Source organism: Ischnura elegans, chromosome 12, assembly GCF_921293095.1.
Source record: "Ischnura elegans chromosome 12, ioIscEleg1.1, whole genome shotgun sequence".
Taxonomy (NCBI): Eukaryota; Metazoa; Arthropoda; class Insecta; order Odonata; family Coenagrionidae; genus Ischnura; species Ischnura elegans.
This window is the reverse complement of record NC_060257.1, coordinates 56,043,351-56,068,952: the sequence shown is the minus strand read 5'-3', so window position 1 is coordinate 56,068,952 and position 25,602 is coordinate 56,043,351. Positions and strand designations below refer to the sequence as shown.

Here is a 25,602-nt window from a genome sequence, read left to right as displayed (position 1 = left end):
TATGATATCTTAAGGCCTGTTTACACGGTACATTAACTCGTACGGGTTAATGTCTAAATGATATGATCGCGAGAATGAACGCCAAAATGCACCGTGTAACCACCCAACTTGTGCGAATGCTTACACAGAAAATAGAACCTGTTCTAATTTGGCTCATGCATTCGTACATGTTCCGTTCCGGTCCACAAAAATCATTCACGCAAACTTACATTAACTCGTACGTGTTAATGTATCGTGTAAACAGGCCTTCAGAATGATTTTAATATTTCATAGAGGAAATTTTATGAAAAATTGGATTGAGGTTTGCCTCCTTCATTGCAGAAACATTTTGTCTCTGATAACCTCTTTACTGAGATAGCATTTGTATTGCTTGCATTTGTTATTTTATTTGACTAGTGCATGTATTGATATGTATGTGATTTTAAGGCTGTGAAAGCTTGTAATCAATATTCCTCTTGTTCATTGTAATAGGATTTGTAAAATTTTCTTTTATGAAATTTTTATTTTGTTAAAGTCTAAGGCCAAAAAAGGACTAACTGGGGTATTTTATTCCAGGCTAGGGATTTGGAAAGAGGTGTTGAAATAGTTATAGCAACCCCAGGACGGCTGATTGACTTCTTGGAGAGGAATACTACCAATCTAAAGAGGTGTACATACTTAGTTCTGGATGAAGCAGATCGTATGTTGGATATGGGTTTTGAACCTCAGATCAGAAAGATCATCGAACAAATTAGGGTATGTCAATTACTTGAAAAGCTTGGAATCATGTTTAGACCATGTAAATTGCAAATCTGGTTCCAAAGATTTTCATTTTCACTATTGTTTATTTAAATCATTTGAAAATGAAATTATTTTAAAATTAAATCATGAATTTCATTGTTTGAATATTTCACTATTTTTACTATCCTCCTGCAGTTCTGTTATGGTGGGCCTACATAAAAATGTTGAAGCTTTAACTGTAACTTCTCATGGTTTGCATCTTCAAACTTTCTTATATCTAACTATTCCATCGCATAAAAATATTGATGCTAACTTTATAAACCAGAGTTAAAGATAAGTAATGGAAGATGTCCACATTCAAAGTAAAAAAGAATAAAATTGCTTTGAGCACATTTATGTGCATAAATTATTTTATATGATTTTTTAAATTCTTGTCCGTTACCCTTTACAGCCCGATCGTCAGACATTAATGTGGTCAGCTACATGGCCAAAGGAAGTCAGAAATCTTGCGGAAGAATTTCTGAAAGATTACATTCAGATAAATGTAGGTTCGTTGCAACTGTCAGCAAATCACAATATTCTTCAAATTATTGATGTTTGTCAAGAACATGAGAAAGAGAACAAGTAAGTTCGTTTGTGATTTATGTGTCAGTGCTGTTTATGTAATATTTATTAGTATATCAAAGAAGTTTTCAAGCATTTCTTTGCATAAGCCTCTCTTGAGGTGAAAAGATTTATTCACTCATTACGTTGGCTTCTTCAGATATTTGCCTGAAGAAATGCACATGGGAAAGAATGCTTGGAACCTCTTCAGTATATTTGGTAGGCTAGATATTTTTGTATGTTCAAAACTAATGAGTATTATTAGAATACTGGTCTACAAATGTATGAACACATTAAAATGTACTTGGTAGATATTTTCAATTATAATTTTCCTTGAGTTAAGAGAAGTGTCTCTTTATTTTAGGTTGATGAAACTGCTGGAAGAAATTGCAGCTGAAAAAGAAAATAAGACTATAATTTTTGTTGAAACAAAACGAAAAGTTGATGAAATCACAAGGACCATGCGACAAGATGGGTGAGTAAATTATTTGCTATTTTATTTCAATTCAGTCAGTATTCAACTGGAGGATTTAATTTGGCCAAAGAATTTTCATCCATTGCAAATGTTTTTCCATCTTTTAAAATTGAAATTTTTTAAAAAAGTTTTAAATAATTGTAAAGGCTTAAAAATATTTAAAAAATATATTTCTCTTGAAGTCTTTTGATATAGCATTTTTTTTTTGTTTTCTGCTTCCAAAATCCTCCTTAAGAAATATCCTGTGAAGATTTAATATATTTTGTCTCTAGAATGACAACATTTGTTGACGAGCTGACCTTCTTATTGGCAGGTGGCCTGCAATGTGTATCCATGGAGACAAATCACAGCCAGAGAGAGATTGGGTTCTTACAGGTAGGTTTTTCCATCAAGGTTCATCAAAATGACAAGCATGTTCAACTTGTGAGGGAAGAAACTCAAGTGCCAATATCGGATGGGGTGCAAGCATGATAGAAAATTAAATTTTAAGAGGTACACATCTTTGCTCAGCTAAGTCAGAATCACGCAATCATTTTTTCCGTCCATCAGAATGATAGTCCATGCTATAGGTTTTCAGGGACCAAAAGAGGTTTGACCCACCTCTTTCTGAACGTCACGGTCATCCCCACTTTCCCTTATTTTATCACTTTTTCCGTCAATTTCCATATTTACAACTCTCATTCAATTAAAAGCCAAGTATGGCGTTACAATTGCTTCTAGCAGCTGTGCATTATGATTGATGGAAGAACGGTGTTGGCAATGGAAAAAGGGACGTGCTTACTGGTGGAAAAAGGTGTTGATTTCTAAATTGGATTCTTCCGTATCAATTAATTTCTTATGAAGCAGAGCGAAGAAGAAGAACATGTAAAATCTTTTTTTGTTGCCGACTTTAATAAGATGCAAAAGAACTAGTTACTCTTAGATATGTACTTGCATCACATAAACAACCAAATAAACCTACGAAGTGATAGCGATTGTACTTACCAGACAAAATACGACAACAATCCAAATAGACGACTTCCGTGATATCAATATGAATCATATGATTGAAGTAACAATAAAAATCATTCTTCCACAAAAGGGATTGGGTTCCTATCCCTCAAGACATCAAGGAACACATAGTGAGAATGAGTCATTTTTTCTACTAACAATGGAGCGGTCACCGTAGCTATCCCTGTGAAGGGATGATCATGGACAGATTGGGGAAATAATAGGGTGGTTTCCAATTATTTTTTTATTGCCTAAATCGAAAGATTAATACTCCTGGAGTACGCATTTCATGCTCTTAGATTTTTCAATGACGATGTCTATTTTTCGCGATTAAACGAAAAGTAAAAATTTTCAAGCGCGTGAAAACGCGATGACTAAGTAGGAATGATGGGAAAAGTCCGTGTGACGTATTTCTGGTTCCCGCTGCCGCCCTGTGAGGTGACCTTGAGGCGAGGCTTCAGCGCTGATAGGACTCGGGCTGCTAGCAGGTAGCACTTGGCTTAGATATGGATTATTACTACCTTATCAAACGAAGGAAACTTTCCGACCTTAGACAATTTTAATAAGCGATTATTAAGAGATGTTTCCCTGAGCTCTGTGACTCGTGCATGCATTGGTAATCTCAGACTATGTAAAACTCCTATCATCTCATGTAGAAACTAAGTCCCTGTGGCGTCACGTGGAGTAGAATCGCACTGGTGCCTATCTGGCCTTTTTCAAATGAGGTTAAAATTGACCATTGCCATTCGTCTAAACTGAGATTTCTAAAACCAAATAATTTGTATATTATGAAAACCACAATGGTGGGTAACGAATAGCAATCAATGCATTTCGTTTTCTTTGATGAAGGAACTACCCTATTATCATGTGATTCATACTTTATGTATTGGCATTTACCCATTCACATTTACTGCTACTCCCGTGCTAGGCCCATGGAAGAGAGCAAAAGAGGCTATAATTGCCATTGCATGGGCGTATAGCTGGTTGCATTAATCGTGGCATTTACAATAATCTATTCACTTTATGTTTGTGGGTGAGCTTTTGTGAGAGCCCGGGCACTTCTGGAAGGCTTCGGTAATGGGGGAGGAGTAGTACCGAGAGCAAGAGCGAACTTAACGTTGCCAAATGTAAATAGTCGCTCTAGTTTGTCATTGGAAACGTGTGAGTCATGGGTGGCCACAGGAATTTTGACCCTGGCACGGAGTCAATGTATCTACTCATTTGGAAGGCATTGGGGATAATCCTTTCACAGAAGCATGACCACGACATTGTCAGCTACCATGCTGAATGAGGCACCGTTGGTGAAAAGCATACTTAAAGACGTACGAAGAGAACGTGTGAGGTTTTGCAACACTGTTCCATGAGCAGATTCACGATGTTAACTCGACAGAGGTTTGAGAGCTACTAGCTAAGGCCACTCCTGCTGTTTGCCGATTAGCAAAGGGAAGTCACATGTCAATGAACTTTCCCTCCCCTCACCCCCACTTGGTTTAGCCATACCATATCACCAAAAAAGATAAAATGAACCGAGAATAGTACTTTATTGACAATATCTCGAAAACAAGAATGTGTGTCTCTTTAAATGTTATTTTCTACCACACTTCTAACTTTGTCTCTCATCTGGCACTTTGTACCTTCCCTTGTTAGTAATAAGGGATCCACCCACTATGCTCCATGATGACGGAATATAAATTGTATCTCATAGTTTAAAGATGGAATTTAGTTTTTTATCTTAAATTTTTGTGAAATTTTAATAAAAAGCATGTTAGTTTTAGCAATAACATGGATTAGTTGTGTTTGTTTTAGGTATTTTTGTGTGTTCAAAAATTATTTAATTTTTTTATCTTTAGTAATATTTAGTAATTTAAAATTCTTCAGTTTTAATCTTGAAGTGGATTCTATGTGTATGCTATTTTTTCTCGTAGAATTTCGGTCAGGGAAGTCACCGATATTAGTTGCAACTGACGTTGCTGCCCGGGGCCTTGGTAAGTACCACTTTTATTTTTTGTTTTATGCTATTGAGTTTATCAGTTTAACCTACTTATGTCATCATAATTACTATATGCATAATTTAATTAGTGTGTAAGGACTCATTTAAGTTTTAACTGTGAAAGAGTATTATTTTTCTTCTGTACTACCTATTTATTAAGGATTTAATTTTTCACTAAGGGTTAGAAATAAGACTACTACAAATATGAATTGTATTTGCCTAATGTAAATTTGGGATTCCAGTGTGATTGAAGTATTGCAAAGATGTAATATTCACCAGTCCACTGTATTTGATGACTTAACTTGTTGTTCCTTTAAGTTAGCGGTTAAGCTTTTAAGGATATACAACTCTTAGTTGAGTTACTCTTAAAGTTGCATTGAGAATGCAATCTTTATACAGTAAAACTTTGATTTTACGCAGTTGGAGGGACCGAAATATGGGCACTGTGTAAAATCAAAGTGTGTAAAATCAAGAGTTGGTATTGAAGAGGAGTATAGTTTTCAGGATAACACTAGCTCATTATTGCTCGGAAAATGAAGCCTAATAATCTTATTTACTCAAAAGCAACACCACAGATGACGTGTTACCCTAAGAGAAATATCTTTGCATTCCTGAACAGTGTTTCCCATGGTTGAACAAAATGGTTGAAATGCCAGCATTTCTGGCACTAAGATTACTTCTGTTACCCAGGAGAAATTTCGGAATGGTGATACTAAATGGTCACAGAGAAGCTAATTTTCGAAAATATTCTCATTAAAAGCAGTTTTCAGGATATCCGTTTAACCACCAGCAGACAAACAAAGATTGGAGATTGAAGAAATGAGATACCTGAGGATAGTCATCCAAATTAACCCCATTAACAGGGAGCAAAATTTTGCTAATACATCACAAAGGCTTTACACCCTGTGGGCCTGGGTTCAAGTCCTGGCAGTAGCAAAGACTTATCAGAGATGGCCTTATCCCTACTTGAGTCTAATGTGGAGGGCACTTCCAGTGCACCACTATGTCCATCAGATGGGAAGTTAAGTCCTGGTCCCTTTTGAGCTTATCATTACAACCTGGCTAATGCCAACATAGGGTTCCTATCCCCCCAGCCCTTACTTCACGGCGCTAATGACCCCAGTAGTTGGTTACCTCCAAATAGCATACCATAGATAATACGGAGCACACAGGACCCGGGATATTCGGAAATTCAGATTTTTCCGGTGCTAAGATCACTTTTTTTGAAGTGAGCTATTTAAATAACCGCGCAACTGCCGTCATGCCGCCCGTGATGAATAAAAAATGACTAATAGTCCTGAAAATTTTTCCTTCTCTATAATTAATACGCATTAAAAAAGCATTTCCCCATGAAATTTTAGCATTAGTAGATTGACTCTTCCGGGAATAGCTTCTCTGTCGGCATTCTTCCGCAAATTCAGCGCCGGGACCTTCGACTCACAAGCCGTGTGACTCAGCTTCACGTAATATTTTGCTTCCCCATATCTGATAACAACACTGGACACTTTTTGTATTTCGATTGAATGGTACTAAGCCATTCCTGAGTTTAAAGGGACTGCCTTATCACTCACGTCTTGAATTTGACTTCAATGATTACATGACGATTGACGACGCGAGTTATTCTCCGAGGGCATTAACTCCCGTTCCGTTAAAACGCTTGCCACCTAGCGGAGTTAAGCTAATAGCTATTCAAGTTCCAACCATGTTAAACTTAAACCGTCTGACAATGAGATACAAGTTGAGTCGGTTCTGATAAGCGTGCAGCGCAAGCAATTTTCCCTCGCCTCCATTTGTCCCGCAGATGTGGGGTTAGCCCGGGAATGAGACAATGCATGCTGCTTTTACCATCGTGTTGAATCACCATCGACTTACGTCAATACTAGAAGTACGACTATCTTTTTTAGATCACCTTGGAAGCCAAAATTTTGGCACGGGAGTATTTTTAACGACTCATTTCGCCGTTATATTTCGCTGGGGCGACGGAAAACATAGCGTTGGCAAAATTCTAGAAAGCCTTGCGTTGGGGATACATATTCCGTAGCTCATAATTCTGGATATAAACAGCGTCGATCAATAAGTCGAATAATAAACGAAAGGTGATAATGTTAATATCCCCAGCGATCATGTCTTAATCAAAAGTAGTTACGCATACACGGCGATTGCCGTGTGTTTTAGGTTTCGATATCCTTCTACGGCGAATTTGAACTAAGAGCGACATTCGCGTTCGTAATGGAGCCTGAAATATTACTGAGAGGGCTCACGGGGAAGCAATAATTAGATTCGCGATGTATTTAGTTTCACGTTCAACAGCGCGATGTCATTTCAACCGTTCCTGTATTCATTTTTGCTACTCATTGAGACGAAATAATAACCTAACTGCATATTGCTCTAGTCGGATTTTCAAAACAAGCCGAAAGACAACTGCGTAAAATCAAGATTAGCGACCTCTTAGGGGCTGGGGTTATGCTGCGCAAAATCGAAAAACTGCGTAAAATCAAGAAAAGATGTAAAATCGAAGTTTCACCATTGCAATTCCCTATGCTTTCCGGCCGGACTTGAGTGCCGCTGCGTAAAAACGAGACATAATGTAAAATCGAAGTGCGTAAAATCGAAGTTTTACTGTATACTATAAATGAAAATTGAGTAGCCTTTATGTCCTTTTAAATTCTTTAAGTTTAGCTAATGTGTGTAGGAAGTGAGTTTTGTGATTATGCCAATGCATGAAGATTATACAGTGGAACCTCGTTAAAGCGAGTACGGGCTATAGCGACACCCCCGCTATTACGAGAGATAGCCGATGCACCGTCAATTGACCCTATAATAAGCGTGTTAAAAAATTCGTTTTTACGAGACCCTTTCGGTGTTGGCTCTCGCCATAGCGAGGGTTTCACCGCCGGAAGACTTTCATCAAGACTCCTTAACCTCTGTAATTGCTAGCGATGTGTTAGAAATGAAGTTAATGGAGTGCTCAGTCTCAAATTTATGTGGTAAACTGTCGTTCGATAAAATATAATGATTGACGAAACAATGCTTTGCACGATTTTTATTCAGTGCGGCGCTTATAAATTGTTTGAATAGTTAGTCGTTATTTGAGTAAGGAAATCTAGTGATGCAAAATAACATCGCCTTTCGTCTGGATTTATGCTTACGTTTATCGGATAGATGTTTATCTGTCGCCGCACCACTCCTGCTCCTGTATATCTGTTCGCAACAGGTATATTGGCTATTATTTGCTCCACTTCCGGTAAAGCGACAATTCGCTATAGCGAGTGTTTATAAGTGTACCGTGGGGTGTCGTTATATCGAGGTTGCACTGTAGTTGCTTTTTTAGCTAGTGTTTCATTTAAGTGAGCTCGTATTTGAAGGAAAATTTTGTAGGTGAAATAGCTATATGTATTGGGTAATGAAGGGTCGTGCCTTATCACTAATTATATATTTGGTTTATCTGTTGATAGGCATTTTCATTTTTTGATATGTAATTATGAAATCCGAAATACTGTCTGTAGAACTGAAAAAGACTTTTTAAACTTCCTACGGTTTCATTCTTAAGTTGCTCACCGTCATTATTTGGAGTGTATCGCAAAATCACTCTCTGCTAATTTTCAGTTCATTTAATTATCAGTCAATATAAAAACCAGTTTGAAAAGCTAAATCTCTTGAATGTATTATTTAATTAATTTTTCACCATTATTTATGTCTTCAGCCTTCATTGGTAGTCTATCATTATTTTAAACAAAAATTTTTGGAAAGCTCACAAATGCGTTCTTTCATTTTCTACACCCAATTCTTTGTTTCTAGTCACCAAGAAATCATGCTATATCTTGTTTGTGTTAGTATTTTCGGCTGAGAAAGGCATGCCCCTGGAGGCATTTTTTTCCAATAGTGAAAAGCATGCAAACATTTGTTTATTTTGTTATCTTTATTCATTTTTCTTTGAATTAGAATAAAATATTGATAGAATAGTTACTTTAACAGGTTGACTAAAATAATTTAAGGGCTGTAATATGGATGACATCTCAAGGTGCTACTAATCAAATGGGTTTTTAATCCAGGTTGGTCAAATGTCTGCTTGCTAAATTAACTGTTAATAAAATAATGTTTAAATTATTTTGATGGAAGCCCTTAATGCAAATGCCTTTTAGTGGTGGTACTGCATATGGGTAAGCGGGATCAATAAAACATTCCTTTAGGTGAATATACCAGTCTTCAGTATTGGCTCAGGCATCTGGGAGTTTAAGCTTTGAAATTGTGACAGATGATTTTTCGTATTTATGCTTGTATTTTTGGCAGTTGGACCCAATCTGACATTTTCCCACAAAATTTCAGGCCAGAAAACCATAAAATTCCTTGCAAAATGCATTCCATTCATTTTTTGTCGGAGGAAGAGAAGACCAAGAAATAAAAGTTTGGAAATCAGTCTTAAAAGCTTTAAAATGGAAAACAATGAAAAAATAAATCCTTTTTTGGCATTCACTTGAAAACAATAGTTTCCCAGAAAGGATTTTTGTTAAAAACCTCAGATTTATGTTCACCAGCCTAGAATATGAGTAATTACAAAAAAATAATCTCTCCGTTACAATTTCACAGCCAGTTCCTTTTGTTTTGACCTGTTTGCTTGGGATTTATATTATGAAATGCAAGCAGTGGTTGTGTATGTAGTTTCTTTGCCCTGATTGATAAGTCATTCATTGTAATATTATTTGAAACTGTAGTATCAGGACATGGGCGTACCCAGTGCGGGGGCCGCTGCCCCCTTCATCCCCCCACAAGCAAAATTAAATTTAGGTGAAAGAAAGTTTTGAAAAAATTTTCTTTAAATCCAAGAAAAGTGATAGTAGTATAAAACATATAATTAAAATAAAAATATTTTTTTCTTAGCAAATAACTTTTAAAAAACTAGTAAAGCATTGTTGTCATTTTTCGAAATTTCTGTTTCTATAACCTTCTCTGTGTTACAACCTGAAATACCTTGTCTTGCCCCCTCCATTTTTGATCCTGGGTATGCCCTTGTATTAGGAACTTTTTTTTAAGCTGTAATGTAGCCGTTTCAATTGACTCAAAGAGAAATACTGTTTATGGCCATATTTTTTTCTAAAATATTCCAACTCCTGTATTTATATTTTTCAAGGTCTGTGATGAAATTCATTAATGCTGTCTACCATTAGATTTTTTATCTTTTGGACCTATTCAAAGTCAGAAAATGATGTCAGAAGTTAACCACCTAGGCTATTTTTATGCAGAAGTATGAATTGAATTTTAGAAGCTGAATTTCCATTCCTGAATCATGTTGTCTGCCTCTTTTTAAAATGATGTTGTAAAAAAATGAAGTGGATTTCGAAAGTGATAATGATTGCCCTTGGTAGTGTGCTCTCATTAGTCTCCTTCCCGGTTTTTCATAATTGCTTAGAATCTGCAGACCTTATAAATGACATTTTATTACACACTGAATAGTCTTCAGGTCTACGTTTGCATTTTAGTACCTGGATTAAATTATTAAAGTGCATACATTTATATATTAATGTACATATTATCAAATTCTTGAACAGGTGCTGGATTGACATTAGGGTGGTTAAAGGTACTTTTTACCCCAGAATTTGGGTTATTTGTCTCTATTTATGCAATTGAAATAATAGATGCTTCATTTTTATGTGATTGTTGCTAGTAAATGCTATTCTATCTTTACTAATTCTTGTAAACTATAGTTCTGAAGGGTTTTTAGTGATGTAACGGTTTTGTGTTATATTCTCGGAAATGCTTTCATAAAAATATAATTTAAGTGGGTATGCATTATTAATTTGACCTTTTACCTCAAATGAGATGCACAGATGGTGTAATTTAATTTGTCAAGCCATATCACTTTGAAAATAAAAGCTTATGAATACCATGGCAGTGACCAAATGCATTTGAGATTGTTGTTATAAAGGAGCTGGATGGGTCACATGAGTAGTGTGAACGTAAACATTTTTAATGATGGTCATGAAATGCCTCCATACTTTTGCCCATCCGAAAGTCAAATCTCGCATTAGCAGTGCATCATGTTTCATATCAAAGTGCTTGAGTGGAAGGGGAGCTATTCTCATGCCCATTCCTCCAAGTCTACACTGATGGTGTGAGAGTGACGGGATATCCCCGAGCCGTGCGTTTTGGCCTCGGGGGCGACCAGAGGTGATCATCTCTCCGAATCTCCCGCATTAATCCGCCTGGTTCTTTTTTCTCTCCTTTGCAGAGGCGCAAGGGAGATGCACATAATAAAATGAGAGAGAGAGAGGGAAATGGAAAGAAATAAGCAAACAGTGTGTGCATAGTTGCATCTCCTGGCCGTGCCTCTTGTGCCTTGCCCAATCGCAAGGCGGTGGGTCAGTCACCGGGCAGGTTTGCAAAGGGGAGGCCTGGAGAATGGGCTCCGGCCACTTCCCCCCTCCCCGTGCACCCGAGGGATAAAGCCTCACAAGCCCGCAAGGCCTCGCCCGGCTCTCACCCGCCGCCCCAACTCGTCACGGCAACTGGGCGAGAACCATGCGTCGGCTCTCTTGCCGCATGTCGGGGGATCGCAAAATCCCCATCCCCTCCGGTGACCCCGCCACGGATGGGGGAACACAACGTCCCCTTCGTCAACCGGCTGGGCAGCCATTGATGTTATGCTCTACCGCTGGAGTTTTCCCCCCTCAAGTCCTCCTATGACCCCCAATTGTCCCACGGTTGTCCGATGGTGCTAGTTGTTTAATTGTTACCAACTTCTTTCTTGATCTCCACCCAAGAATTAAGCAAAGAGTGCATTATGTAGTAAAATGGAAGTTCTCAATTATAAACGACTCTCCACTTTCTTTTAGTGGAGTTTTGTGTTATCATCAAGTATACACGCAATGCAAATGACCACCTCCCAACAACATGGTGTATTCAGGTGCTGGAAATTAGTTTTCAGCTTGCCATGTAATTACTGTAGATTTTTATTAATTTATCCCAATTTATGAAACCAGGAAATTTGTATCCAAACTCATTCAATGCATTTGTTCATCAATTGATGACTTGAAGAAGCTTTGATACTGTTCGCATAAATGTGTGTGCCATTCATTATATTATGTGCCAAAATTTGATGTTTGTGAATGACTTTGATAATGTAAGATCTTAAAATGGTATAATTTAATCGATTATGCCACGGTGTGCTTTGCATTGTGCTCCCTCTACTTTGGATGGAAAGCTGATTTTTTTCTATTAAAGAAAATCGATACCTGTATGCATAACTTTCTTGTAGCATGATTCTTTGGCCATTTCTTAGTTTGGTACATCATTTTATTGCCAACTAAATGTGATGGCAACTTTATTAAAGGCTCAATTTAAAAGATTTTCCATAGGTTTATGCATCCTGTTATTCTTCTAAGTGCTCATTTTACCACTTCATTTATACCTCATCTGTAAGTACTTCTTTACCTCTTTCTAATTTTCCTGTGAGGAGAAGGAATACTTAGGTAATATTCAAATGATTTTATGCTACATCTTCTGCAAATCTGGGTTTAAGACTTAATTTTTAATTAAATCAAGTTTAACGAGTAGGTTAGTTATGGAAATATTTGTTAAAGGCAAGTTTTTGGTTTTGTACCCTAAAATAAAAAAGAGGGTAATGATATTAATTTTTATTTGTAAGAAGTTACTGTGTTCACTGTTACCATATTTTAATGCTTTCAAAGTAAGAAGGTCCATTACGTCCCTTGGATAAAATCTTAAGATGTTAGTGGAAGTATTTCGAAATATTTGAATTTTATCCTTAAAATAAACGTGATCCCATAAAGCCTGTTCATGTATCCCATTTGATTATTTCTGGCACATCACTTACCATCTAAATTTCCGTGATAAGTGGTGTCTCAATACTGTGACTTATGCAAGCATTTGTATGTATGATGATGTTTTTTATTATAAACAATGCATCACATCTTTTGGTAAAGCATGAATTAGTGATTAAAGTTCTTAGCTTGAGTTTTTACTTAGTATGGCATGCCCATTTTTATATTGAAATGATAATAATAATATTTAAGTTTCATGCATATGAATCACATTGAATGATATTTAGCCATCACATTTACTTGGGTAGGTTTGATTTTGCTTCTATATCAATTAAGTCATAGCAATGGATTGTTTTTTATCAAGAAAAATGATGGCTGTTACTCCATATCTATTTTGAAACACATATGAAATCCTAGTTATATTATTATTGTAAACTTTTAGTTATCTGAGCTTGAAGTTATTGTTTTTCTTTTTTTCCTTGATAAAAATGGTGAAGCTTGCCTTATTAAAATTGCAATAAGTTTTTAACATGCTTGTAAACATATTAATTTTGCATGCTGGGCCATACATGGGTTAATAATTGAAAGCTTCAGGATACGTAAGTAGTGTGCCATTGGATGCCTCAGTAATGAAAAATCTAGTGTGGAGCATATCTCTTCCTCCTTTTGCTGTGTCTGTAGATTAAAGTTATTGTTGAGTCCTGCTAATCTGAACACCAATAATCTGGCAGTTTGCTTAAACTGAATTGAATCCTTCGAGAAATTTATGGAAATGTTTTGGACAGAATTTTAGGGAAATATGGATTTTAGTTGAAGGATAATAGGAAGCATTGATTAATTTTTGTTAATAAGTTGAAAGCTAGATTTCTGCCTAGAGTAACAAATTGAAACAGTCCAGCTATCTTAAATAAATTAATGTAATTAATGTATTTTTTTAAATGTATTTTAATTGTAAATTATACTGTAGCAAGTGGTTACATTGTTGCAATGTACATTCTTGTTTGTTTCCATTGTAGTTTTTACAGGACTTGGTCAGTACACTAGTAGAGTTTATCAAAATGGTTTTTTTCCTTGATAGAATTTGATGTTAATATTCCAAAACATTTGCCACACAAGTATTTTGTGGTTCAGATTACTCAGTTTAGATTAACAGGGCTCTTGGGTGAGGTAAAACTATCACGCAAGAGTACTCCTTGCTGTTTGAAGTTGGTCATGCATCAGGTTTTGTGGCACCATCGGCTTCCCCTTCCCTCCACTCACCCCATGTTGTCCCCTGCGTATGCTGTGCGGATAATCCTTGCATAGCCGCCTCACGAGGAAAAGCGACGGACTCCGCCGGGGGCTGGCATGCTCTTGCCTGCCGGGCACCCCGTCTCTCGCAGTGGCCTCGGTGGGGCCCCGTGTAAACGGCCTGCCGGTGGGGCCCGCCTGTGCCACAAAATAGGGTCGGGCCGTTAACCGTCTGGCGGCACGCGGCCCAGGTGGTCGGTGTCTCCCGCCGCAGGTAATTGGACTGCGTGCCCTGGCGGACGTCCAGTTGAGGTTCTCTCCTTGCCTTGAGGCCCTGGTGTTGCCCACGAATGGACCTAGGTCGTGGAGTTCCCCTCAAATAAAAGAAGTCTCTCTGAGAAAATTTGACTGTTGCACAGGGTGGGTTTTATTTCCAAACCACTGTATTCAATTCATGGGTGGCTTGATTTACTTCACTTCCTTGCTTATTAAAACCTTCAGTTAGTGATGGAAATGAACCAATGATTTTTATTAAGGGTACTTGGTGATTGTTATTAATCCAAATCTGCCCTAAACTTATTGATTGATGTCCTGGAATAGTTTTTGAGCCTACTGAGTATGGTTTTTTTCTAGCTTGGGTATTTTTTTCACTGTTCTTAAATACATGGCATTATATTCCAGTCAAAGATTACTTCCCAACTTAATTTTTTTTCTTTCTTTAGAATTATTCATGTTAGGTTTTGAACAATTTTCATTTTGTTTCATTTAAGTGGTCTCTGCCTTATTACTTTGATTGACAGTCAATAAAAAAATCTTGATTTTTCATGAAGTTGGTTGAGTTTTTTAAGTTCATTGTTCCAGTTCAGTTTTGTATGACAGAGATCGCTGTTGGTGATGGATTTAAAAAAAAAATTACCTTGAATCGCAATTACTTGATTGTTATGTAGTAGATAACACGCTGAATTTTTGCTGGTGCTTTTTAATATCAAACTAAAGTTCCCACGAGAGTGTAAATTAGTGACTTTAGTTCATTTGACATATCAGGGACCTCACGTATGGTTTGTAGTAAGCAAGCTATAAATAATTTTTTTTCTTTGACACTCCTATTTAGATGTGGAAGATGTTAAGTTTGTGATCAACTTTGACTACCCATCGTGCTCTGAAGACTATGTACATAGAATTGGAAGGACTGGAAGATCTCAAAGGACTGGAACAGCCTATACTTTCTTTACGCCAAACAATATGAAACAGGCTGGTGATCTGGTGTCAGTGCTTCGAGAGGCGAATCAAGTGATCAACCCGAAGCTGCTAGAGATGTCTGACATGTCTCGATCTTGTGGTGGCCGAGGTACTTACTTTTACATGTTAAATTATGTATATGTGAATATGAAGTGTAATCAGGGTTCATGCTGGTCAGGGAAATAAAAATAGGGTAGTTTCCTTCATCAAAGAAAACGAAAGGCATTGATTGCTATTCATTACCCAACATTAGTGTGTTTATAATATGATAGTTATTTGGTTTTAGAAATCCCAGTTTAGACAAATGGCAATGGTCAATTTAAACTGCATTTGAAAAAGGCCAGATTGGCGCCCATGCGATGCCACTCCACGTGACATCACAGGGACCTAGATGCTATACGAGTAGATAGGAGTTTTACATTGTCTGAGATTACCAATGCATGCATGAGGCACAGAGCTCAGGGAAACATCTCTTAATCTATAATCATAATCAATAAACATCTCATAATCGCCTATTAAAACTGCCTATGGTCGGAAAGTTTCCTTCGTTTGATAGGGTATTAATAATCCTTATTTAAGCCAAGGGCTACCTGCTGTCAGGGTACTCTGCTACCTGCTAGCAACCTGCATCGTAGCAAAGCACAAACCCTCGCCCCAAGGTCACCTCACACAGCGGCAGTGGGAACCAGAATGGCATCACATGGGCTTTTCCCTGCATTCATACTTAGCCGTCGTGTTTTCGCGTGCTTGAAAATTTTCTCTTTTCATTTAATCGTGAAAAATAGATATTGTCATTTAAAAATCTAAAAGCGTGAAATGCATACTCCAGGAGTAATAATCTTTCGATTTAGGCAATAAAATAATAATAGGAACCACCCTATTAGGATAGGAGGTAATTGAAATGTGAGGTTATGGTCAGGGAAACACTCGAGGAACATAGCTAAGAGATTAAATTAATAGTTGAACATGCAAAGTGTTGCTGCATTTGAATGGGGAGTAGGCTTTTTGTTGCTGCCCTAGCTAGGTGGCATGAGGTAGCTTTACTTGAATTAATTTCTGCTACTATTGATTGACTTTTTTTTTTAATTCGCATACCATTGAAAACCACGTGCTTTGGCCTTTTTAATCAGGGCCTTCATGCACTTGTAATTGCTGAATTATTCAATAATTCAGCAATTACAAGTGCATGAAAAACCATGCTCTGGATAGGGGCAACCTACCCAGGCAGGTCTCGAACCCACGACCTATTGTTTGGCAGGCGATGACTTAACACAAAGGCTGGCAATTATTGCCAGTTATTACCACAACTTTGCTTTATTTCACAGAATAATGCTTAGATGCAATTTACCATGAAAGCCTTAAATACAACTGCTTTGCCTTTTTTGTAAAGTGTGGGAAATTTAAAACATTCAGAATGGAAATCTGGGCAACGTTATGGAAATTGGTTATTGAAAGTTGCGTGAACCCTGGTACTGCAATTTATTTTTTGTTTCTTTTAGCTCGTCATTTCTAGCAGACACCACAGGATGTGATTTTTAAGATGCTAATTAATACATCAATTTTGTCTTTCAGCCTCTTTTGCTGTTTCCTTTTCAGTTACTTCTTGTTTTGTGTGGCTAAGGTGATGTCAAGCCTCATTTAATACAATGGATACATTCGTTGATGCCTTTTCATTATAAATACTTAATAATAGTTGTGTTTGACTATCATTTTTGCATGCAAAAGATAAAGAGCTTTTCAAGTACATTTTGATGCTGCATTACAAATTCCACGTCACTTCCATACAAACAATATTTCTTTAATTGCTCTGGAAAGTAATTTTTTTTGGGACATGAATCGTGTTGATTATCTTTAAGAAAAGAGGCGGTGTACGGAAGTTGTTTTCTTTGTTTATTCTGGCATTATTTTCAATTTAATTCTTGGAGGTAAGTGCACTGCTTATTGCACTTTTCAACAAGCCTTTAGTGGGGTCGAATCTTTCATCTGGGGTTCATCTGCCATATGACATTTTTGAGCCTTGGGCAATTTTCCCATAGGGCCTCTTGTCTGTTCCCCTTGCTTTAGCTGCAAGGATGTTGAGAATGTTTAGGGGCCATCCAGACCCTAGCAAAAATATCTGGTAACATCTTTATAGACTTGGATCTGAGGTTTCTGTGGTGTTTCTCCACATTGGTAATAGCTTTCGGGCTTTCCTTCACGTAGTCTTGTCTAAAGGTGATTCTTCTGGCCTGAAGATGCCAACAGGATGGCTGGAGAAACAGTCATGGCTTTTAGACAAGAGTACACAGAGGAGTGCCCAAAAGCAGTTACCAATCCATATAGACTTGTGGAAACTAAAGATTGTGCCATCAGTGTACTAAAATGGTAATTTGACCCAGGCAATGAGTGTAGTGGAGTGCATTATTATTATTCCAATGTGTATAGTCTCAGTAAGTTAATGGTGAAGTAGTTCAAACTTTATAGGCTTTGAGTAGCAAGTGTTTCATAACTGTGTGAGTCTGTACCTAGGTAAGTACAATGATTACCCTCAGAAGGTACCATTTGTGTAGAAATATAGTGCACTTTGAGTAAATAATAAACAATGGTAGCCTATACCAATTTGTAATTTGTACTAATTTGTAACTGTGTGCTTAAGTGGCCCAATCTATGTAACATTGGCACTGATTTGTACGTAAGGTTTAATGTATGAACTTTAGTCAATTAAGCCACATTTGTCACTCACAGTCTGCACAGATTGGGCCATTTCACCAGTAACTGAGACTGTAGACACTGGAATAATGATAGTGTTCTCTTTATGTTAAACATAAGTAATCTGAGGAGATAATATTATGTATTTCATATCAACCCAGGTTGTATTCATATGGTTTTAGGAAAGCCATTTTTAAAGCTCCATCCCTTGTTTATAATCAAAATTAAATTTAAACAGAGCTGCTCTGCAGATTTCTGTCAAAGCAATTCGACTTCTGTGCATCATCGGTGGTTCAAAGAGGGGGGCAAAATTGCCAAGTTGTCCCGCTTTGAAGTGACTAAGATCAGATTTGAGCAATAAACAAAGCCTCAGAAAACACATTTTTTTATGGTGGGAACCATCAGATTTGTTTATGAATTTATTTTATTATTGCGGTGGATTTATATTAAAATTTGAAAATTAAATACGTTTTCAAGTGTTAACTTAGCCAAAAGACATAATTTATTTATCACAGTCATTTGCTTAATTAGTTCTCCTAAAAAATACCCATGATTAGTGAATAGTTTAACTTAAATCCCATGTTTCTCCAGCTTCTAGTAGCAATCTTTTATGCAACAATTTCATCATGAAAAATGGCTATTTTTTTACAGTGGTCTGCATTTCTCTTTTTCTCTGTTCGTATTCACTATCCCCAGTATTCATTTCACAATCCATTTGTCACACCCATCTTTTTAATCCAAACATAACAACAATAGATCAGAAGAAAATCTATATGCATAATTACCTAATTGGTCGGGAAGGTAGAAGATAAAGACTGGTGCCGTAATATTATGATGATGCTTAAAAGATGGGAGAAAAGCAAGATCATCAATAATTAGATGACTTTCTTACTTTCAAAAGTTTAAAATTTGCTAGAGAAAATATTTACTTGTAATGAGTAATTTTAATAATTTGAAATATTGTTTCATGAGCCACATGAGTATGATTTCTACCATGCATTTCGCTGTTGAGCCTTATATTCATGGGTCTTATTAACCAATTCTTTTTGTAGACATACATTTTAATTATGTACTTGAAGGTATCCAAGGTACTTTTTCATAAGAAAAATGTAAAATACCATGTAGTATTTCCCCAAAGTAAAGCTGAACAGGATTCATGCAAATTTTTAATATTATTTTGTAGAAAGTAGGAACTAGTTCGTCTGTTAGTTCATGTTTGTTTACATATGGTTTATAGATTGCCTTGGTTAAGAAAGTGCCATGCCCTTTTTAATTAACAAATTTAAGTACGGGAACTTTTTTAATTAGTCCCTGTTTTAAGAAATATCTTCTTAAAATTCTGTAATATTTTATCCATAATTGTCTCTCAGACATTCCAGTGTTTTAAACCCCCCCCTAGCCTTAATTCCTAGCTGTGCCCTTGGCTCTGGGTTTCCACCTATGAGATTAAAACTTATTCTGCTTATTTTAGTACGAGTTTTATAATGAGTAATAATACACTTGCAGTGATTCAGATAATTTTTTTGTCGTTAAATTTTTGAATTTTCAAGTAACTTTTGACCGAAAGTGGTTCAATTTCATAGATAAAAACATTTATAAATAATATTTTTGCTAATAGCTAATTTTTGCTGATAACTCTGTAAATTATTCAGGGTTCTGAAATCATCATTATCTTATAGCTGTCATAGAAGGGCTATGACTGGATGGTTCTTCTTCAATCATTGCTAATACAAAATGTATTTATCAGTATTTCTCTGAATTCATGGTGCATGGTGGCCAAAAACAATTAATTACTTATCTGGATGGCCTTTACATTCGCTATGGGCTGGATTCTTACAAGGCATCCTTTATTCATGAACTGAGGTAAACATACAAGCTCTAGAAGGCCAAGATATCTGATTATCCTTTCGGCGTTCACCCTATCTTTCGGTCCTTGACAGTGAAGAAGCAGTTGGTCACAATGCTTGTCTTAGTTATCATCTTGCATTTCCTCTGTTTGGAATGCATACCAGTCTCTCCAAGGACGTACTTTTGTTCTGTGGTCTTCGTTGGAGATCAAAACTCACGAAGGAATCATTTCAATAGATAAAAGTGCATGCATGCATAGTCTAGGTAGATTTCAATAATTTTCATTAATAATTCCTGAATATCTTGTCCACTGAGAAATTACTCGAATAAGTCAAGGGTTCCTGTGAAAGTGAGGGTGGTAAAAGTGTCTTCCAGTAATGATGACACAGACGGCAAGAGAGAATGACTTACTCAGCAGGTGCCTTGTCGAGGTAGCCTGGTAAGGTTAACGAGGGAATGATGAATCACATACTAGATAGGATAGTGGGGTATGGGAAGTAGAAGTATACATCACAAACATGCCAAGTTTGTTTTACAAATATATTTAGGAAAGAAACTACGAATGTCTGAGGATTATGCAAGGTTCCTCTTCATAAAGAGCCATTTTTCACCCAATTTCCAATAAAAACAAGTACATAGTTAAATCTTTGGTGAATGAAATGGTTAAAATGTGTTATTTAAATATGTACAGTGAGTCCTCGTTTAACGTCACTTACCGTTCCTGAAAAATGTGACGGTAAACGAAATGACGTTAATCGAAACATAATATCCCATAAGAAACAATGTTAAAAGTGAATATCGGCTCCTTGACCTCACAATTCCTACGCGAAAAAATTTTAGCGTATCATATCTGGGGCATTTTTTACGATGGGAATGCCAAACTATGGCAAAAATATGAGTTCCTGTCTTCATCGACGACAATAGCAGCAGTGACGTAAATCCTTCTCCATTTTTGTATCTTCCCGCATTTGCCTTTCGGCTTCGCTATGGTAGTCGCCCGGGCGAGCGTCGCCTGGGCATCATTATCGCTGAAACATCTTCGCAGTTACAGGAACCAAAATTATTGTGAACACGGCGAAAAAAGTGACGACAAAAACTCCGAGTTCTACATGGAAAAATGCCTCGAAATCACTTTTTAGGTTCCTGAAAACCATTATGTCAAGTAAAACCTTACTCACCTACCTAAGAATTCATTTTGCAGAAAATTTGCTAAAACCATAATTGCAATTAACAATAAACACACCATTTTACACTTCATTTAGACTGACTGTATTACCGCCCGCAAAACGAACAACCTGTTACGCCCGCCGCCTCGCATTTTTTCTCGCACGAAATTTAAAAGACTTGACGTTATCGCAAAGCGAAGGTGCGATAAACGAATGACAATCTCAAAATTTTCGTGACGTTATTGCGAAATGACGTTAAACGGGGTGACGTAGAACGAGGACTCACTGTACATCAAAAATTAAGCATGCTAATCCAGATTTCATGTATCAGTGTCATCTCTGATGAAGACCCTCCAAATGCCTGGTCCAACCCAAAGAGATATGAATCAAATATCCAGGCCACAATTTTTTAATAACATGTGTGTGTTTAGCATTTTTTTAGCATGGGTTCCAAAAATATTATTGAGTGCCTTCCCCCCTAATAAATTTAGTCTCTTATTTATGAAGGTTATGAAGTAACAGTTCTAATAAATATGAAATAAAAATGTTTAGTGTAGGGAGCTTTTGCCTATTTCTTTCTTGGGTTTTAGAGAGTAACATTCCTTGCACATTACACATTGTCGTCCGCGTAAGAAAAAACCGCTCAGGTTTAAATCATGGCTAGTCGCTTTTTATACCGTACGATTTTAACTGTACAAAAATATTATTATCAACAGTACTGGAGACAGTTCCCGCACAACTGAAACCGACAAGTGTGAAATTGAGCATTTGTTTGCATGTATCACTAAGCAGAAAGACGATACGGTAGCCGTGTGGCCCCAGTGGCACCAGATGGCTGCAAATGCAGCTAAAAATCGTGCCCGTGATTTTACCATACAATGTGAAAGGTCTCGTAAACTTCTTCCGTGGACTAATAGGAAAAGGCCCGTGTGGTTTTTTTCCTGCACGGGCGAAAACGTGTAATGTGCATGGAGCGTAAAGATTGCATTTATTTTATTAGATTGTGTGGGTTGTCAAGACAACATTTGTACCCTTTGATATGAGTGGGTACCATGGCACCCAATGCATTGCTCAGTTTAATATCCAATTCCTTTTTATTTGATATTTTCCGCTTTAAGTTTCCTCGTTTAAAGAGATGTGCACCTGGACCTTTAAAAAGCTTTTAAAGAAAGTTCTACTCTAAGATTTATCCCCAAAAGTTCTATGTGTATGGCTTTTCTTTATGTTAAGATATAATTTAAAATGTTTAAGGTGTGTAATGTATTTATTTAATTATTTATTTATTTAATTATATATTTTATTTAATGTATTTATAACAATAGTGCTAGTAAAGTGATGGATAAGGTGATGGATATATGGCTTCCATACACAATCCAGAGCTTGTGCAATAACTTAAATTACTGCAAATTACTCCAAAATAATGAATTTTCCATAGTAATGACACAATTATTGCCATCAGGTCGCAACCGTTGGAAGTCTTCGGGCGGTGGCCGGATGGGTGGTCGCATGGGGCGAAGCCGAAGTAGGAGTCGGAGCCGGGGCCGGAGGGACCGCAGCAGAGGTGGAGGTCGAGAGAATGATCGATCAGGCAAGTCCACCTCCTCACCCCAGTCATCGACGCGGCGGCTGCTGCCCCTAGACCTCCATGGGTCATCCAGAGGGGCTGCGTCTTCGTCTGCAAGCGGAGGAGGGGGGAGCCACGTCGGCTCCTCCTCCCACTCGTCAGCTGCGCGGATGATGGCGAACCATGCTTCTTCTTCTTCTTCCCGGCCGCTTCCCTCGTTGGGGAGCGGTCCCGTGCCCCTGCTCTCGCTGAACATAGCCCCCCCACCACAGGTCCAGGCGGCCGAGTACATATCCAATCATGGGTCCACTGCCAAACGATCTCCCTCGCCCCCTCCCCGCTCCCACTCCTCATCCCACCACCAAAGTGCCCTCGACCAACCCCCACCATCCCCCCCACCGAACAACACCAAGTCGGAGCATTCCCGGCATCACCACCACCACCACCACCACTCCTCCTCATCCCACTCCTCTTCCTCGCATCCGTCGTCCTCCTCCCATCAGTCCTCGTCCTCTCACCAATCCCACAATTCCCTGCAAAATGGGTCCAGTTACTACAATGCGGACGACAACCACGGGAGTTACCACCACTCTTCCCAGTCGTCCTCTCAGCAGCAGTACAGCCAACCCCCTCCGTCCCATCACCATCATTCCTCTCCGTCAGAATCTCACCAGACGACCACCTCCCAGTCCCACAGTCACCACAGTGGATCCTCGTACCACAATGGGCCGCCTGGGCCTGTAGGGGACGGGGGGAATCTGCCGCCTCAGGAGGCGGCGGGATCATATGGGCCGCCAAGGCAGCCCAGGGATGGATACGCCTATGTGGCGTGAAGCGCAAGCACCCACCCGCCCTGAACAGGTATAGCCCCCCCTTTTGTCACTCAACCAACCAACTATGTTTTTCCATTTATCTCTTGTGGGTTTTGCACCAGTTTGTTAGTTTCTGGGTCACAGGAGGTCTATTTTTCTCTATTGTGTTTTTTTTTGTTGTTCTCAGATTAATACAGTAAAACCTCTTTAATCATAATGAAGGGGAACAAAATTTGGTCAATTTGATGAATGGAGGCTCACTATATAGAGGTTTTAGTGATATGCACCACTTTTTCATATTTTGGATATGAAAGGCACTACTGTCTTTTAAACCATTATATTTATGCATTAAAATAAACAAGCATGCATTAGTGAACATATATTAATTATTTAATGATAACACTATTGTGTGATTTTTACCATGATTCAAGAGAAAATGATGTGATCTCTCTTAATTCAACAGTCACTTAAAATGATTAGGATAGTTGGATACCTTTTTTCTTATTTTCTGTTAGGTTTGCTCTCATATGAAACAAAATGGCCATGACGAGTGGTTAAAGTGAAAATTACAACTTATTAAAGGTGTATAAGAAAAAATTAAGCGTGAAACATTTATTGCTGAAAATGTCATTCAATGTACGTAATCGCAGCTGCATTAATGGTCTTTAGTTGTCTCGGTACAGTTTGCAGAGGTAGTTAGGCAGTCTCATGGGTGTCTCCTTGGTATGTTAGGTGGAGGTTTTATGAGATAAAGAGGTTCACTACAAAGAGGTTTGCCTATAAATTTACATGTCAATCTGACAAGACCGTAGGGGTGGCATGAAGTATGAAGGTTTATGATGTAAAGAGGTTCAATACATAGAGGTTTTACTGTATTTGTTTCAAAGATAAGGATTTCTTCCCTCATTATTATTATGTTATGGAATAAACTGTTATTTCTTGGTGCAGTATTTTGTTAACTTTCACTATTGAAAATGTTGAACACCATACTAATCTCAGTGTCAACAAGCATGCCCTCGTCAGGAATCATAGTTTTGAAAATGGAAGTAGGTTCATTTATTGTTGTACAGTGTCGTTTGTAGCAGTTTTTTTTATTTCTATTTTTTCTATATCCAAGCTCTTATCACAATTGGCTGGTCTTTAAAGTTCACCATCTTCAGTCTCTTTTGTCATGTTGTCCTTAATTATAAATTGGCAACCTGATGTAAAGCACACATTTAAATGGGAAAAACATTTCTACATGTCCCTTCTCCCCAGAACTCAACATGCTACCAACTCCATCACACCTGGTTGGTTGCTCCCCCTCCTGTATACCAGTGGAAGGGTAACTCAAATTGTTTGTAAGTTGTGTTTTTTAATGTGAAAAGCCTGTCCACCTCATTGTTAAGAAAGCATTTCCCATTTGTTTGTAATTTCTCCCCTTGTATGTTGATTGCTTTTTCAGGTTCATTTGGTGGCCATTGTCAAGGGGTGCTTTTATTTTGTTGCTTTAACTTCAATCTGTTTTTCACTTATACTTCCACTTCCATTGTGTCCTGTAATTAATATTCATGCATTGTCAACTATATTGGAATAATTCATTTCCTCTTGTCTGTCCGGGAGTTATCATAATTCATGTACTTTAGGTAGTAAGCATGAATTTTATCAGTTGCTGCTATTGATAATCGGCTGAAAAGCTTTAATATAAGTTACTATGTGAGATTAGGGAATTCATAGATGTCAGACTATCAGATGCTGAATTTATACAAATTTTACCTTTTAGAGCTACTTGGTGGCCTCACTATGATAAAACTATTGCTTCTTACTATTTCAATTCAGGGGGTGGATTCGTGATGATGTAACTGGAGGTCCAAAGTAATGGAGATTTCTCCTGTGATTTTTCTTTCAGGAATTTAGCTATTATATGTTATTAGATTGCTAGGTCTTTTAAAAAAACTATACAGCTCAGAAGGATCAGTCACTTTCCTAATACAGTTGAGGACCTCAAATCTGTAAAGATTAGGACCAAAGAGATTCTGGATTTCTGGTCTTCAGCTTCTATATTTTGTTAATTAATTAATTTTTTAATGCGTTCAGGCTCTTTTGCTCGATATTTGAGATCCGTACGTGTCCCTGCCTAGGTTGTTAGCGTATGTTCGTAGGGTGTGCTAACTTGCTACTCGTCCCAGAACAAGGCTCGGAGGGTGGTGCCATGAGGGGGCAAGTTGAAGCACTTCACAGAGGAATTTTCCAACGTTCCGGATTTCTGGTTTTCCGAGTTTCTGGGTTCCGGATTTGAGGTCTTCAACTGTACTTGAATACTATGTTAAAATCTACTAAATTACAGTGGAACCTCGTTAAAGCGAGTACGGGCTACAGCGACACCCCCGCTATTACGAGAGATAGCTGATGCACCGTCAATTGACCCTATAATAAGCGTGTTAAAAAATTCGTTTTTACAAAATCCTTTCGGTGTTGGCTCTCTCCATAGCAAGGGTTTCACCACCGGAAGACTTTCAT

The 25,602-nt window shown here is 37.7% G+C and overlaps 1 protein-coding gene across 4 annotated transcripts in view; it reads left to right on the top strand.

Annotated features, from left to right (window-relative positions):
* Positions 1-25,602, top strand: part of LOC124169697 (ATP-dependent RNA helicase dbp2-like) — a 37,151-nt gene that overhangs the window by 6,863 nt on the left and 4,686 nt on the right. For 2 of the 4 annotated variants that reach the window (XM_046548380.1, XM_046548377.1), the window contains exons 6-12: positions 556-735; positions 1,172-1,344; positions 1,688-1,798; positions 2,112-2,173; positions 4,714-4,773; positions 14,898-15,134; positions 22,187-23,152. In XM_046548380.1, the coding sequence (XP_046404336.1) occupies positions 556-735; positions 1,172-1,344; positions 1,688-1,798; positions 2,112-2,173; positions 4,714-4,773; positions 14,898-15,134; positions 22,187-23,124 (1,761 nt within the window). In that variant the 3' untranslated portion in view covers positions 23,125-23,152. Of the gene's footprint in view, positions 1-555; positions 736-1,171; positions 1,345-1,687; positions 1,799-2,111; positions 2,174-4,713; positions 4,774-11,004; positions 15,135-22,186; positions 23,153-25,602 lie in introns of those variants that run through there. The other 2 variants (XM_046548381.1, XM_046548382.1) reach the window with 2 other exon arrangements.